At 44.6% G+C, this 16,614-nt stretch overlaps 1 protein-coding gene across 1 annotated transcript in view; it reads right to left on the bottom strand.

The window, feature by feature from the left end:
• Positions 1 to 803: 803 nt before the first annotated feature.
• The window catches only part of CFAP44 (cilia and flagella associated protein 44), a gene marked incomplete at its 5' end in the record, with an annotated part of 47,416 nt that continues 31,605 nt past the window's right edge, over positions 804 to 16,614 (bottom strand). Inside the window, 12 exon segments of the mRNA XM_084275377.1 lie at positions 804 to 943; positions 1,483 to 1,617; positions 2,966 to 3,126; positions 3,829 to 4,030; positions 4,961 to 5,077; positions 6,185 to 6,315; positions 8,147 to 8,257; positions 9,235 to 9,430; positions 9,869 to 10,072; positions 11,487 to 11,987; positions 15,157 to 15,334; positions 16,242 to 16,404. Of these exon segments, the coding sequence (XP_084131503.1) occupies positions 815 to 943; positions 1,483 to 1,617; positions 2,966 to 3,126; positions 3,829 to 4,030; positions 4,961 to 5,077; positions 6,185 to 6,315; positions 8,147 to 8,257; positions 9,235 to 9,430; positions 9,869 to 10,072; positions 11,487 to 11,987; positions 15,157 to 15,334; positions 16,242 to 16,404 (2,228 nt within the window). The 3' untranslated portion in view covers positions 804 to 814.

Genomic DNA, 16,614 nt, shown 5'->3' with positions numbered 1-16,614 from the left:
CCTCCGCTTTGGGGTTGAAGGAAGCTTTCACCATGCTGTAAGTGATCACACACTGCCACCACGCTGCCTGCCAGAGGCAAACGAGAACAAAACCTGAACACACAGAGCCTGGCTTGCTCGTGCTCTCAATGAGTACTTGTGAGCCAGGGGACTGACTTGGCACTTGCTGTACTCTTCTCCCAGGCAAATACTGCGCCCTGCACTGCAGCCCCGTTTTCCAACTTCTGCAGAGCTCTATCTGAGCACTGCAGGCCCTGAGGTGAGAGGTCCCTTTACTTTCTACAAACAGCACCTCCTTTCTCTTTCTCCCATGACTTTAGCTCAGCAGAGAACTGCTATTGGTGCTGGGGTGTTAAAAAAAATGAAAACACACCCTTAAGGCAGACATCTTTTAGCTCTTTTGAGTAGCGGGCTAGCTTTGCCCCCTGAACCGCTCCCACTCGGCCTGCAGAAGCCACTCATCTGAGTGCACCCACAGACACAGCATCTGCCCAGGGCAAAGCTCTGCAGTGGGCTGATAACCATGTTTACTGGTTGTATTTGCACTTTGTTATCCCACATCTATCACAACAATCACATTTTGACAGGGGAAACAAAATATAACCCTTTACAACTGAACCCCGTATAGCCAAGGCAATTTATTTCACACCTCCAGTGACTGCCATGGGTACATTTTAAGGGAGACCTGGACTGTTGCTTAGCTTTTCTGATGCCTGAGCTGGGAGTGAACGGTTCAGTTGGTGTCTGAGAGTCCTGTGGTGATGAAGGTTGCAGCCAAGTCGCCGCCTGTCCTGCTGCCGAGCGCGAGGTCACCTCAGCGCACCGCTTTCCTGCTCAGAAGGCCGATTTCTTCCCTCAGGAGGGCCGTGTCCTGAGCCACGTGCTTGAGCCGTGACTCCAGTCTGGCCACCTCTCTGGCTCGGGTGCCCTGAAATTCTGCTCCCTGTGAGGAGAGGGACAGAAAATTGCTCCTATAAAACGTGGGAGAATGAGAGGTGGAAGTTTATTCCAAATGGGAAAGTGAGGCTTTCCAGGAAGCAGGGCACCTCCAGCTACTCAAGTAGAAGAACTACTCGAAAGTCAGAGCGAGGGACCATTAACTGAGGCTCAGACTGCTGCTGATGGCTGCCTTATCCCCAGTACAGAAACACTTGGATTCATCTGGCTGTTTCCATGTAACAAAGGAATAATTTTGACCCACTGCGAGGCATTTTCTAGTGAGAAAATAGTTGGCTTCAGTATTAGAAAGCAGCTAAGTAAGAAATTAGCAGAGAGGCTAACTATGGCCACCTTGAGGATTATCCTGTTCATCTCCCTTGCCAGTAGACCTGGAGCAGCCATGCAGCCCGTGCCACAAGCATTATTAGCCCAAACTGCTGACCACAGAGCAGGGTGTGAGGCCAGAGAGCTGGTGAGGGGGCCCAGATGAACCCTTCCCCATTTCCCAACAGTCCCAACCCTGCAGACAGGTTAAAGGCTTACTGAATCGTTCATCAGTGAGTCCAGCTTTGTTTCAAGTCGCTGCTTTTCAAGGCAGAAGCGGTTCAGCTGCTGCACCTTGCTGGTGTTTTCCCTTGTCAGCTTCATCATCTGCTGCTGAAGGGCTGAGATTCTTTCCTGGACAGATACAAAAGGTTGAGCTGGGATGTGAGAGGACAAGAAGTATGAAGTGGTAGAAGTGCTAGGCACAATGTCAGTGCCAGAGAAGAGTTGGTGCAAACCACAGGCTGGTCCTGCATGCACCAGCAGATCCACAGTACCTTTAGCACAATCAGTCTCTTCATGATTTTGTTTTATAATGTTGCAGGTGCCTAAGTTTTTAGGTAAAGCAGGCAAAAGTGTGGGAAAGAGAAACCATGAGATACACAGCACTACTGCACTTTAAGCTGGTTCCTACACCTGCCATAAGCCAGTGCAGAAGAACAACAGAAGGCTGGGGCTGGGAGTTTCCCCGTTGTGATTTGGCTCTGATGATATCCAAATCCAGAGGGAAGGTGGGGGTTCTTTACCGAACTGCAAACCCAGGACAACCAGGAGTGCAAGGAACTCCAAATCAGCTTAAACACTCTGCTTCCCTGGAAACGTGTCACAGACATGCAAGGAGCAGCCAGGGCTGTTCATGACAAGCCTGCTTGTGTCTGTGCCCTTTTAACAAAGGGTCTCCAGCCAGAGGCAGGCATGTGCTGTGTTAGAGGATCCCAGGCTCCCTTCCCTAAGGACCACTGAGTGCCCACCAGCAAGGTGTGGCCCAGAACGTGCTGCCAACTGACACAGACAGGAAAAAGAAGAAATCCCAGAACAGATGAGACAGATACATAAAGGTGCTGCTGGTTTCACTCCTGGGGGAAGTGGGTGCAGGCAAAACCTTGAGTCAGTTCAAAACAAGAGGCACCATGCTTGCTGCAAGACAGGTTTCTGCCCTGACTCTTTTCTGATTTGCCTATCTCTGCGTTTGTGGAAGGACAGACAATGGCAGCAGTCTGTAAGAGCAGTGTCAGAGCTTTGCCTGCTCGGCCCCCTGCACCCAGGCAGACACAGGCACGTTTCAGACTGCGCAGGCTGGCATCAGAGGCATGAGCCAGAGCTGCCCTGCACTCCAGTAATTCATCACCCAGCGTGATGAGAGGATGCAGGAGGTGCCAAATGGCAGCTGCAAACCAAAGGAAAGCACTCTGGAGAAACTTCAAATAGGGACTGACACAGAAAGATGCACTTGAGGAAAGTAAAACACAAAGGTTGTCAGCTGCCTCCATGGGAAAACAGAATGTGCAGCAGCAACAGGAGGAGAGGCAGGAGTGGTGATGGGAAATGGGAGTTGGACATTACGGTCTGTTAATGACAGGAGAATAGAAACAAATGTGAACATATTCACAGAAAATTTTAGTGTAGCTATTCAGCCCCAGGCAAGTGAAGCCTTAACAGGTCATGGTAGCACACATGCCCTCCTCCTTTTCCTGCTCCTTACCTCCCACTCTTTGAGTTCCTGGGAGTGCACATACTCTTTCTCCATTATTTGCACTTCCAACTCTTCCTCATGTACGTTACTGAAGCGCGCTTGAACTGCTTCAAAATCAACCAACCGGCCAAACTTCTTCACCATCAGATCACTGCACTTCTCTTCCAGTCCTAACAGAAAGGGCAGGGCACAGATGGAAGAACTCTCCTTCACTGGTGGATAAGAATTCCTGCCTTACCCCCCCAGCTTTTTGCTTGAGCTGTTTGGTACTCGCTGGGTAACACATAGCTCACACAACCCCACACAGAGCTCACAACTGAACAGCGCTGTTTGTCTTTGCCCATGACTGTGTCTGTGTTGTCACTAAGCCACACTCTAAGCCAGTCCTAGCAAGGCTCTCCCACACCAAAGGCTACACAGGGCTTGGTGGTGCTAGACACACCTGTGGGTTCAGCCCTTGGGAAAGCAAGTGTTTCAAATAGGGCTCATGTCCCCCTTCTTATGTTACACAGAGATGGAAACTGCCAAAAAAAGCTTATGTGGCTTTGGGGAAAGTACTTCTTTCCCTAGCGGGTCTGGTTTGCAGCCAGAAGTAGCAGTCGTGTGTCCTGACTTGTTCTCATCTCAGACAAGTCTCCTTATATTAAGTTCCCAAATCGTTTCACACAGCCTAATGACTCTGCAGAGCTGGAGAACTACCAGTACTTCACAAAACCAGTCCACTTGATCGGTTCTTTCTGTTCTGTGTTCCACATTAACCAGCTGTGATGCCTGGGTGAGTGTAAAGACTGACATCTGGTGAGTTCCCCACACCCAGCAAGGGGGACAGAGTAAGCACCAGTATACTGTGTTGTTCTGAGTCTGTTACTCACGGTGAATCTGTTTCTCCATCTCCTTTTTGTCCTGGACAAGCTGCTTATGTTTCTCCTGGGCTGCCTTATAGATTTGTCTTTGAATCCTCTTTTCATCACGTAGCTCCACAATTCTCTTCTGCAGGTACTCTAAGGACTTGTTGGGAAATACCAGAGCCTGTGAGAAGTCACTGGGCATCTCCCCGTTAACCAAGTACTCCACCTGCAAGAAACAGCCATAAGCAAGGCTGACCTTACTTATTAAGGGTGCTGATGGTCTCTCTGGGTAACAAAACTGGGAGTGTCTGAGAACTGATGAGTGAGGTAATAGTCAGCATAGGCACAACTCTCACATTTTGGGCCAGAGAATCCCTGCCACTCAAGCAAAACTCAAAGACTACTTAAAGCTGTGATGTTACCCTGCATATAAAGCTGTCTACCCTTCTATAGCACCTGGAACAAAGGGGGAGTGAGAGATCCCCTATTAACTGTCTCTTCTTTTGAATAACCTGAGAGCTGCAGGGTTGCCTAGTCAGGTCTTAAACTCATCTGGTTTCATTACCAACCTTTTAATGAAAGGAGACAGAATAAATGGAGAGAGCTGAGTGTGCCTCAGAGGTATAAGGGCCACAACAGGAAGAGGCTTCTCTCACTGAGGACAAGATGCAGCCCAGAGGAAATAACAGTATTGTCTTGACTTTTCCTTTTCATTTTCTATTTATCCCTGTGCTAACAGGGATAGATGTAGATGAGTGCATTGCATCCAACCCAACATTCTTGAATTAGGAAAAAAATCCTCTTAGTTTCAATAGTTTAGGGGCTTTTTTTTTGTTTGGTTCTTGGAGTGGTTTTTTTCCTTCTATAAGAATATCAGTAGGTATGGACCTGAAGGAAAAATCCCATGCCAAACCTATAAAACACTTGAGGACTATGCAAATTTCAGCAATGGACCAACCTGCCCATGCTTACCTCTTTCCTGTGATTATGATAGTAGAAAAGGAAAAAGGAATTAGCAGCATGAAGTTCAGCTGAACTCTTTATTCCCAGGAGACTGTGGTGAATGAGGAACTAAGGGCCCCGAAGAGCAGTAACACCACTGTTCAGAGGTACGTAGGCCACCCTGCACCTGCAGGACCACAACATCCTGAATTACCTGATGGAGTTTCAAAGGCACAACAACACAGAGCTCGTTCAGCCTCTGCTGCTTCTCCCACTGGAAGGTCTCCAGTTCCCTCTCAGCGGCATCCAGGCTGGTTTCCACTACTTTCACCTGCAGAAAGACAAAGTGTGGGCAAACAGAAGTCCTGTAGTACTCAAATACAGAAGGCAGCAAGATACTGGGTTAGAGTTTCTGATCCAAAAGAAAAGAAGGATTGGCAAAATGTCTTTTTTTTTAGCATGCAATGATAGATACATTTCATAGGCAAACACGAAGGAAGATTCTACCCTGAATACCTCTGTGCACATGTACACTCACAAATGCCTCCTTAGCAGAGAAGCCCTGTGTGTATCAAGAGACAGCTGCTTTGTTTAGTGTCTAACCCATTTCTGGATCTACAGAGACTGCAAGATATTTTTTTATTGTGTTATGCCTGGAAATGCTTATTGATTCTGCATGAGAAAGAAACAATTCAGCCTCAAATGTCAGACCTCAGGGTGAATGTGTGGCAGCTGGCACTTAGGACAGCCTTTAAAAACTAAACAAAACCCGTTGTAAGTTAACCATGCTGGATGGAACATTTTTGAGACACAATAAAAGCACGACTTGCATAATGCTGTTCTGGCAGAGCTCTCTCTCTATCCTGGATAACCCTTCAAATTAAGATATTTTTGAGTTAATATAAATCAAATGTCTTGGTGAATGCAGGAGCTCAAAAAAGCTGAAAGGAAAACTTGCACCAAGTGAGTTTATTCAATGATTACTACAACAAAGAGTGAAAGAAAATAACTAAAAGCAAAAGAAATAGGGAAAAAGTAGCGTTTTTAGACATTTACTTTAACGTGCGTTTGTGGTAGGATAAGGATTTGTTATTCTCTCCATCCCCATGGACATGCAGAGAGGATGGGCCAGGCTACAGCAGGTGTTTCATCTGAACCAGAGAATCCAGTTTCTCCTGCTGCATGATGGTTAGACAGCTGGGAAGGAACCAGACCTAAAACATGGATCCAGGCCCACAGCAGCTACAGTCAGACCAACCTTTTTCAGGAGGACAGGTGACCCATGCTAAGCTGTCTTCTGCCCCTATGCTACCACAGATACCTCCCCCCAAGCTGAGGCCTCTCAAAGGGTTAGGGTCTTGTTTTTAAATCTTAGCCAAAAACATTTCCCCTGTAATGGAGCCAGATGATGCTTGCTGAGAAGAAACCACGAGGATACCTTTTTGACCAAGGCATTGTATTTCTTTCTGAGGTTAGCAGCAGCTTTCTTCTCCTCTGTTAAAGCTTTTTCAATGTCCAACCGAGTCTGCCGGAGCTGGAGGGTGTTTTGGAAGAGTGCCTCACTGCAGTCTGAGAAGGAAAGAGTGAAAGAATAGCTTAGTTTCATTATGACTGTACCAAAGTCACAGGCCTGAGTAGTTACAGGCCTGAGCAGCTTCTCCTCCTGTGCACACTGCCCAGTGTTCTCCATAACACCACCATGCTCCTGGTTCCCTAACGCTCTCTTGAACACACCACATGGGGCGTGTTCCTGCCATGAAGGGCTGAATGTCTTGGATGGGTCTTTTGTTCTTTACCTTCAGTCAGACAGTTTTTTTTCCAGAAGTAACACTAAATGTATCAAAGCCAATGATATTAATGCCAAGTGCACAAAAAAATAGTTTTAGGAAGTAATGCAGTCCCAGTAATTAATTGAAGATTATTGTACTGTAACATCTATTATATAAACATGTGGTTGCTTATCCATAGCACTAAAAGTGCTGTTATAAAAAAAACATGTTTTTATAAATTATGAACTTGCTGCAGGGATAATTTATAGCTCTATTTGCAAATGAAGCTGTGGTTCCATAGGACCCATTTCATTTGTTTCATGGTAGGGAAGATCTGTGAAATTCTAAACACAGTGATTTTGGTCATATTAATCAAATCAGCACCAGTAACCCAAATCAGGACAAGGGGGAATGGATTAAAGCTAAAGGAGGGAAGGTTTAAAATAGATATTAGGGGGAAGTTTTTTACAGAGAGAGTGGTGAGGTGCTGGAAAAGGCTACCCAGAGAGGTAGTGGATGCCCCGTCCCTGGGGGTGTTCAGGGCCAGGTTGGATGGGGACCTGGGCAACCTTGTGTAGATCCAGGCCTGGAGGTTGGTGGCCCTGCCTGTGGCAGGGGGTTGGAGCTCTATGATCCTTGGGGTCCCTTCCAACTCAGACCATTCTATGATTCTATGATCAGTGAGCACAAGAGAAAAACCCAAACCAAAATACAAAAGAAAAGAGTTCAACGAAGGCAAAGCAAGGTACACCTAAAGAGACAAATGCCAAGAGGCTAATGGAACATGTCATTTCCCCATTTGGACTTTTTTCAATAAGCAAAAAATCCTATTAATTCTCCCCAACATTTTAACTTGAAAAGGACATGAATGAGGAGTTAATAAAAAAATCAATTTGTGAAAATCATGTTAAAATCCAATTTAAAAAAAAAAAAAAGCTAAGGTTACTTGTTGGTAATTTCTAACTGAAAATAAAGCAGTGTTGTTACATGGTTATTGCCATATTACTCAAAAAATCACTAGAAACCCCAAACCCTAAATTAGTTAAGCTCATACAATGACTGGGGGTGTGTGTGTGGGTGTGGCTTGCCTTTGTTTAATGAACGAATGAAGAAGATTTTGCCAAGTCAAGATCCAAGCTTCTCATACCCCGTTATAGAGCAGCCTAGCAACAGGCAATTGCCGCATAAATCCACGAGGTGGTAACAAAGAGCTTAATTTAAAGCCGCGTTCGGGTCCCCACTGAACTCCCTTGAACAGGGATCCAGCTAGGCTAGCAGCAGGTTTCCAGAGAGCAGTTCCAGCTTCATTCCAGCCAGGAGCCTTTTCTCTCCAGAAAACAGCCGTGAAACAGTGAATGGTTCTTCACACAAAATAATTAATTGCTAGTGCCTAGCTATGTGTTATTTTCCCAAACTTTCTAATTAGGGTATCCTATACTACTAGGAGTTTCATTATCTTCACTGAGATTTCCTGGGGAGAAATGCTGCACTCTGGAGGGACCCACACATTCTGGCCCTTAGTTGTATTAATATGTGGTGAATAATGACAAATTCTGTACTTTCTTTTTAAACACAATATTGCCTCTAAAGCTAAACAAGTAGTCAACCCAAGGAAATGATAACTTAGGTACTCTGTGGGCAGACAGAGTCATCAAAGACTTCATCTTCAGATCCAGAATCTTCTTCATCAATCCCCAGGCTGGACTCTTCACTATGCTCCTCTTTATTCTCATCACCTTCATCTGGAAGAAAAGGACAGTACTGCTGGCTTGCAGAACACGCCCAGACCCACCAGCTGTGCATTACGCCCACATGCTGGTGAACACCATCCACACAGGCCATGAAAGATCACCCTGGTGACACGTGGGTACAGGCATCTTGTGCCCATTGCATTAATTTGATAGTTTCACAGCAAAAAAAAACACAAACCAAAAGTAAAACGAGGGAGAGACACCACCTTGCAGTGTCAAATTCACAGGGATGGGCACATTTTGGGCACTTCCTTCAATGTTTCCTTTTTCATATATGCTAGGAATTGAAACCTTGTGGGTTTGCCATTCTGCTACCAAGCAAAATAGAAAGATGCACAAAACTGGCACAAAAGCACTGCTGTTTCCTGCAGCTTTTTGCTAATTGTGCCCCTGTTTGAAATCCACAGCCAAGTCAGAGAGCGAGCACGAGTGGCTTAGCTCGGTGAGACTGCCTAGCCTCAGCAGTTTAAACCCAAGCCACTCAGATAAATGAAATCCTTTCATAATACGTTTAGTCCCGTGATTAATAGGCAATTGCAGATTAGGTCCGTGATCTCTCATTAGTCAATGCACAGATTAAAGGAGAACGTCATGAACGTGGCAGAATAATCACTTATCCATAGCTCTCCTTGGCACAGCATGGGCAGTAGCTATTTAAAGCTTTGCCCCTTCTTAATACCAATTATCAGTCCTCAGTATTGACTTACAGGCAGTAAATTGCAGGAGCTGTCATCAGACCAAATGTAGCCGTGTGAGGAACTGAATCACACCATCGCTATCATTCAAAACGGCTGCCACAGAACACGGGTCAGCGCATGGACAAACCTGGGTAAGCCTGGCCTAGGGTTTTTTGAAGGGAGTTCAGAGCTGCACACACCCAGGGCCCCAGCTAGAGTGAGACATGTTTCCTTGAGCACACAGAAGTATGTTTAACAACCCCCTGGAATACAAAGAACAACGTCTCCCACCTGCTTCTCTATCGACTTCTTTTTCTTCCATGCACTTCACTTTCTTCTTCAGAACCTTGGTCAGAAAATGGGCAAACTCATTGTTTTCTCCCAGGGAGGCTTGGAAGTTGGCATACAGAGATTTCTCACATTCCTGGAGCTTTACAATCTCACACTTTCTGTCCTCCATCTCTGCAAGGTAGCTGTTCGACTTTGACTAAACAAACAAAACCCTACTTCAGTGAACAGGTACAACCCACACGGGTGCAAATACACCATGTATCTGTGGAGACCCAGATGTGCAAAACGTGACTTTCTCTCTTTAAAACCTGTGCTCCAACCAAACAAATCCTCCATGTTCTTAAACTTAAGTATATGAGTATGTGATTCACCACCAATTCCACATCATTAAGTGCCCATTAAAACACATCTGTTAAGACTATGAAAGGTTTAATGGACGTTAAAAGCAGCCATCCTAGGTTGATCAACAGGAGTTTCTTGTTTTCCAAAATTTAGGACCAGATGCTGGATCAGCATTAAAATGAAACAAGGAGATGCCACCAGTTACTTTAAGGCTCACTTGTGCTTCAAGCCTGGCATAAGTGGTACCATTAAACCCAGAGACACAGAATCGAATCACACATGGCCCACTTACTTGCATAGCCTCCTGCTCACTGAGGAGGTTTTTAATACGACCCTGGAGAAGGTTCTCATGTTTCTCAAGGTTCTTCAGGATGAGCAGCTCCTCATACCAGGTGATGTAGCGCAGGTCAGCACTTTTCATCTGCACATCCAGCTTCAGTTTCTTGTGCCGGAGAAAACGAAGTTCAGCATCGAAGTTGACCACCAGTGCATTGATCTGGAGCACATGAGGAACAGGGAAGGTATTAGGAGGGAGCTAAACATAGAAGCCAGAGAAAAGAGCAGAAGGGAAACGTTCTTACTGCCAAATCCACAACCTGCCCATGCTATTTAGTGTGGATTGCTGAAGCACTTAGAAAGACAAAGTTAGCCCCAAATGTATCTTCATCATCAGCACAGCAGTAAAAGAATCACCAGGGGTTCACAGGAATGTTTCACTGTACCCCACTCCACTCCAGAAGCATTTTACTCTTCAGACAATGTTTCACAGGAGCCTAAAGTAGTTTGTGTAACAATCCCAGAGGGAGCAATAAATACCTCTTCTCCCTTAAGAGACTTCTTCCAGAATACCTGCCACCAGCTCTTCCCTTAGACGTTTACAGTTAAATCAGGACTAGCAGCTGCCAACATTCACATATACACATGTGATGGTCACAGCAGCACATGGTTATTCTCTCAAAACCTTGAAATACACCAACACAGGGGTGTGTCTGGCCACTGATTCTTTGGTCTACCCCAATACAAAAGGCAGAAGTTGGAGAAAAGATGACAAGAAACTGAGCAAACAAGCAGTACACCCCTGGCATACTCCTCTCTCTACCCTCCTAAACTCTTGACATGAGGACATCCTGAGCTTGAAGTGGTATGGGTGTGTTCAACAACAATGAAGGAATTTTTCTTCCAGAGTTTATCAAATTGTAGCTTCCCCCACATCCCGATGCTGAGTTCCAAAGCTTAATTTTGTTGGACAGGAAAACTGTTTCCCTTTGCACCTTTCAAGCTTTCTACATGAGCATTTCAGTTTCTCTCTCTCCTTCTTTTAAAGCGTGAGTCCCACTCTCGTTTTCTACATTATTCATTGATTTTACCACCTCTGCTACAGTCCTGTCAGTTGCTCCTTTTATAGGCCATAGGTGCTTCAGCCACTTAGCTATGTGCTTTCTAAAGAAGCTTTTCCATGATGAAGCATTTTGGTTACTCTCTTTTGGACCCCTTCTATTTCTACAAAATCATTTTTGAGAACAAAGGGTCAGGACTACAGTATTTAAGAGCCAAGAACATCACGAACCTACAAAGCTGTAGTGATGCTCTTTCTTTTCCTCTTTGTCACTTTTCAAGTAATTTCTAGCATTTTACTTGTCTTTTCTGGCCACCTAGCTCATGGTTTTATAGGACAATCAATAAGAAATCAAAGATGTATATTTCAAGTGATAGCACACAGGTACAGTCAGGGATTTTTACCGATTTACCCTGTAAATTTGCACCAGACAGCATTTGCCTGAATTTCAGAAAGTGAATAGTAGCTGCAATCCTGAGACAGAAGAAAGGGGGTTTGGTTTTATTTCTGAGGCAGTGGAATTGTTCAGTCGGGGGGGGGAGGGCGGGGTACATCAACCCCACTTATTTCCTACCTTTTTAATCAAGGTCTCCTGCAAGTATAGGTTTTTTATCTTCTCCCTCTTAAAAATTTCCAGCTCCATTTCTGTGGGCTCTGCCTTCTCAATCTCAAAAGCCTTTTGGTGCTCTGTGACCACAGATGGTGCCGTTTTCATCAGGCGTGAACCCGCCGTTTGTGCTACAGACGTGTGCTCCATAGAAGGGGCTGGAAGAAACCCCTGCCTAAATGCACGAGATGAGGGAGACCCTTCCAGTTGTTCCTGGGGCTTTGCCTTGGCCTCTTGCTCCTCTTTGAATTTCAGGAGGATGTCATGGTCATACTCAAACTTTTTTTCTGGCACCTCATCTGGGTGTAGCTGGGGAATCGGGGGCAGAGTGAGACGCTCTGATAAATCCAAGGATTCCTGTACTGAGTTCAGTTCCTGCACCAAACACTTGATTTCATCAATAACAGAGACCTTGAGATCCCGCAAAGACATGATCTCTTTGTTCATGTTCACTTTCCTCTTATGGATCTGCAAAGGAAAAACTATTTTAGTAGGATTCCCTAGGAATACTTACATGGTGTGTCACACAAGTTAAGAAGCCACTCATCCAGACTTTCTTTTTTTTTTTCATACTATCCTTTTTTTTCTGTACCATCTCCACACATTAGCATTCTTAAGCAGTTGTCTACATCTGTAGTTTTAAAAATCTTTGGAACCACATTTCTTTGTTTCCTTTGTGGCAAAGAGCAAAGGTGTAAGGAGGGAATTCCCCATTCTCTCAGTTCCTGACTCGATTGTGACCTTCTTGATGTGAGATGCTGAACCAGCACAGAAAGGAGGCTGTGAAAACAAGCTGTGGCTTTTAGAGAATTAGACTTTTGGGCTGTCTCTCATAAAACCAGAGAGTATCTCAGCTTTGATACATTGCCCTCTTTTCAGGCATATAGTACAGATAACACACTAACAAAAAGAAAATTAGATCTCTCTTAGTAGTCTGTAAATCAAGCAGGACAAAAGAAATACACCTGAGAGGACCTTTACTATACACACTACCAAATGCACAGCTGATAAGAAATCTAGGCTTCATTGACACAGTCATTGAAAAAAGCTGTTACCTCATATAACCTCAAGGATACTGAAGCAGTCCTCTGCAAACCTACATTCTGGGAGGCAAGTGAGATCTTATCTTTTACATGTGAAAGCAAAACTGAAATCACAACCGCTGCAGGCAGTTAGAAGTGGAAAAAAGTTCTGAATTTTCAAAGGACACTAGATAGCAGTTCTAAGACCAAGAAAGTAACATTTTGTCAGATGGTTTTGGACTTCATAAAAGCCACTAGATCTTCAAAACAAGTTCTCTTCCAGCAATCCAGAGTCCCAAAGTCAATTCAGAAAACATTGGTATCAGCTGAATGTCTTTTCTCCAAATCAAGATGAAGAACCCCTAATCTGTAAAGTGACACTTATATATCAGATCCAGGAGGTGGGAATTGAACAGCCAAGTGCAACAAAACCTGTTTTTACCAACTTGCTTACATCTTGCTGGCCTGTAGGCAGACCTCAAGAATAATAATTCCATTCAACATCATTAATTATCTGGATGATGGGGCAAAGTGTACCCTCAGTAACTGAGCTGACAATGAAAACAAGGAGGAGAAGCTGATATGCTGGAGGGTTGTGCTGCTGTCCAGAGGGACGGGTTGGAGAGATGTGCTGACAGCAACCTCATGAAGTTCAACAAGTGGAAGTGCAAAGTCCTGCTCCTGGGGAGAAATCAGCCCCATAAACCAGCGCATGCTGGGGACTGACCAGCTGGAAAGCAGTTTTGCAGAATAGAACCTGGAGGTCCTGGTGGACACCAAGTGGCCCATGAGCCAGCAAGGTGCCCTTCTGACAAAGAGGGCTTACAGTATCCTGGGCTGCATGAGGGAGTGTTGCCACAGGTCATGGGAGGTGATTCTCCCTCAGCACTGGTGAGGTCACACCTGGAATGCTGTGTCCATTTCTGGGTGCCCCAGTACAAGGGAGAAATGGCGTTTACAGGAGACAGTCCAGTGAAGGGCCACTAAGATAGGGGACTGGAGTACCTCTCCTGTGAGGAAAGGCTAAGAGAGCTGAGACTGTTCAGACTTGTGAAGGGAAGGCTCAGGGGGAAATCTCATCAATGTATATAAATACCTGAAAGGAGGGTACAAGAGGATGGAGCCAGGTTCTTTTCAGTGGTTCCCAGTGACTGGCAAGAGGGGATAGACCAACAAGGGGGGTTCCCTCTGAACATCAGGATGCAGTTTTTTACTGCAAAGGTGACTGAACACTGGCACAGGCTGACCAGTGAGGTTGCAGGGTCTCAGTCCTTGGAGATTTTAAAAAGCCTATTGGATATGGTCCTGGGCAACCTGCTCTGGGTGGTCCTGCTTGAGCAAAGCCTTTGGACTACATTACCATCAGAAGCATCTTCCAACTTCAATCATTCTGTGATAAGGAGACACTTTATTAATTTACTTTTTTCACAGGAAATAATAATTTAATGTGATCTAGCATAAATATACTTGACAGAAACTTCTCTGATCTTTATAAAAGAAAACAACCCTATATACCAGCCACCTGGAGTGACTGGAATTCTTCCTCTGTATAAATCTGGAATTTACAAGAACTTTTCCCTTTGTTTGTATTGGCTTGTCCTACTGAATTCGGTTAATCACTGGGTGTCTGGTAACACCAGCACCACAACAAAGTGCTGGAGCCCAAGCAGAGATTAAAATGATCCAACAAATCCCCTAAGTCTATAGCACTACTCTTGTAATGCTCAGACCTCACTATGAAAGCAACTGAGCCCAGAGGGTGCCTGAAATTAAGTCTGAAGATAAGACTGAAGAAGATTCAGGACCACCAAGAATACAAATTACACTTTGCCAAACAAAGATGAACCAGGCAGTGAAGGGGCTCCTCTGTCAGTAAGCAAGAAATAAGCCTCCCAACCAAAAAGCAGCTAGAGCATTCCAAGTTCAATAGATATATTTCTTCATCATTCTTTTGGCTAAAGAAATTTGTAACTATCCTACACTCCAGACCAATAAAAAGGAAAACAGCTCCTATGAGAGGAAGGATGGGGGGGAAAGAAGTCACAAGGAAAGCAACAAAGTTTCTACAGAACACTTTTGTGTCTTTGTGGTTAAAAGACTTGGTGGCTGTAGGAGTCCTCTCTCAGAAAGGTGGCTCCAGAAGGTCTGGTTTCTCAGGGAGATTCCAATGCTTTGCACCCAGAAGCAGGGATTACCCAAGTGCAAATATGGAGCAACCACACTAGAAGCACCTGTCCTTGTTCATGTCCCTGTTTCTTTAAAGGTATTTCACAGCAGGGGTTATTTAGCTCACGTTTTAAGGAAAGCATGCCAGTTACTAGATGATAAGACTTTTTAAAGAATTTGAAGACAGATGATCCCCCTGAAGTAGTAGGAAAGGTAAATTTTCTTTCTCTTCTGCCCGGGCTGATTGAGCTCTGAGTTTGGTGAAGCACTAACAGTTCACAAGAGAAGTCTGATTTGTAACCAATGCTGATTGAACAGAGTCTGTCCTTCAAGGCCTCTTCCCACAACCACTTTGATTTCCCTTCAAAAAATTTCTTCAGCAAGTAATAGGCCATCCTCCCTCCCCCTAAAAGGGGGAAACGTACATGCCAATGAATCAGGTTACATACCAACATCTCCAGGGATGTAAGCTGCATCACCTTCTTCCCAGCATTCATACGCTTGTCTTCAGGGATTCTGTAGTTAGCATCAGTCTTCAGCTTATAGCATCCCATATTTTCCTGTGCTGCTCTGATCTCCTCAGCATCCTTGGGATTCTCATAGTCATCACTAGGTTTGCTCTTGTATCTGGTAGGTACAAGACAATGCTGAACTTTAAGGCAGAAGGCATACAGATGAACAAACAGGGTCATTTCACACCTTCTGATTTCTGCAGCAAGGTTTGGGTGGTGAACTAGGGATCAAGAATCACACACCTCTTTCAGGAGCCAATGGCTAATTTGAGAAGAATATCCTTGCACATTTCAACAATACCCTCAGATTACTTTTTTTTCCCCCAAAAAAATGTCTTATAATGTAGCTCTGCTATAGGACAGGTTAAACCTCTACTCTTGGACTGAGTTCTGGCTTTACTGAGTATATGCTCTCAGTCTCAGTGAGCCAGGTCTCAACACTCCACCAGCCTGCAGCACAGAATACCTGATTCTTCTCTATATTGTTAAACACCCAATAACCTTAAAAAGAGCCTTGTACCCTGACTCTACATTGGTCTCATTTCCTGTCCTTCATCTTCTAATGAAGAACTGCTGTACTTCCATGAGCATTCAAAGATGTCTTGTCCCTCTTTCTAGCTTCTCAAGATAAAGACCAGCATGGAGTGTGAAGACACATCACAAAGACATATTGGCTCTTACAGCAGCTGCTCTACATGGCGCTGGTAGGGTTAACTGAGTGTTGACTTTAATGGTCTAGGTGTCCCTCAGTCGTGATCAATTTAGACACTTCTTTACTCCCTACCTGAAAATGCAGCTACCTAATTGAATTCAAGTTTTTCAATATTTTAGAACCACAGAAACTAACTGAAAGATTTTACTGCTCTCCTGAGACTCAAAGATACATGAAAAGTCATCTATTTTAATTACAATCATTAGGAACATTTAACAAATGGGCAGAGAGATTATAGTGCCATACGATAGCTCAATAGCATTACTTGACCTCAGACAAGCAGCAGAACTCAAAGGGCACAGAGACTCACAATTCATCCCACTCTGCCTTCCTCTTCTCAATCTTAGCTTTCACCTTGTCAGATTTCTCAACAGTTCTTCTGATTTGCTCACGTTTGCTGGCTATATAACGTGTGGCTGACTTTTGGACCTCTGACTTTTGGACCTCAGCCTCACCCTTGAAAACTGTATCATCTGGATCAAAAAACAAAATAACCATGTGAAGATGTAAACACCACGCAGCACAGTGTAATTCCAGCAGCTGGAAACCCGCTGGGATTGCTCCTGCAAAGCTGGATCAGTGCAGTTCCACTGCAGTGGATGTTACTTACATATTCAGGTTCTTTGATTTGACTCTTACTCACATTCTACCCACAGGGTTGACAGACAACTACTGACATTGAC

Source organism: Gallinula chloropus, assembly GCF_964237585.1.
Source record: "Gallinula chloropus genome assembly, chromosome: 1".
Lineage (NCBI taxonomy): Eukaryota > Metazoa > Chordata > Aves > Gruiformes > Rallidae > Gallinula > Gallinula chloropus.
The sequence above is the reverse complement of the archived record's forward strand: the minus strand, read 5'-3'. Positions and strand labels throughout refer to the sequence as shown.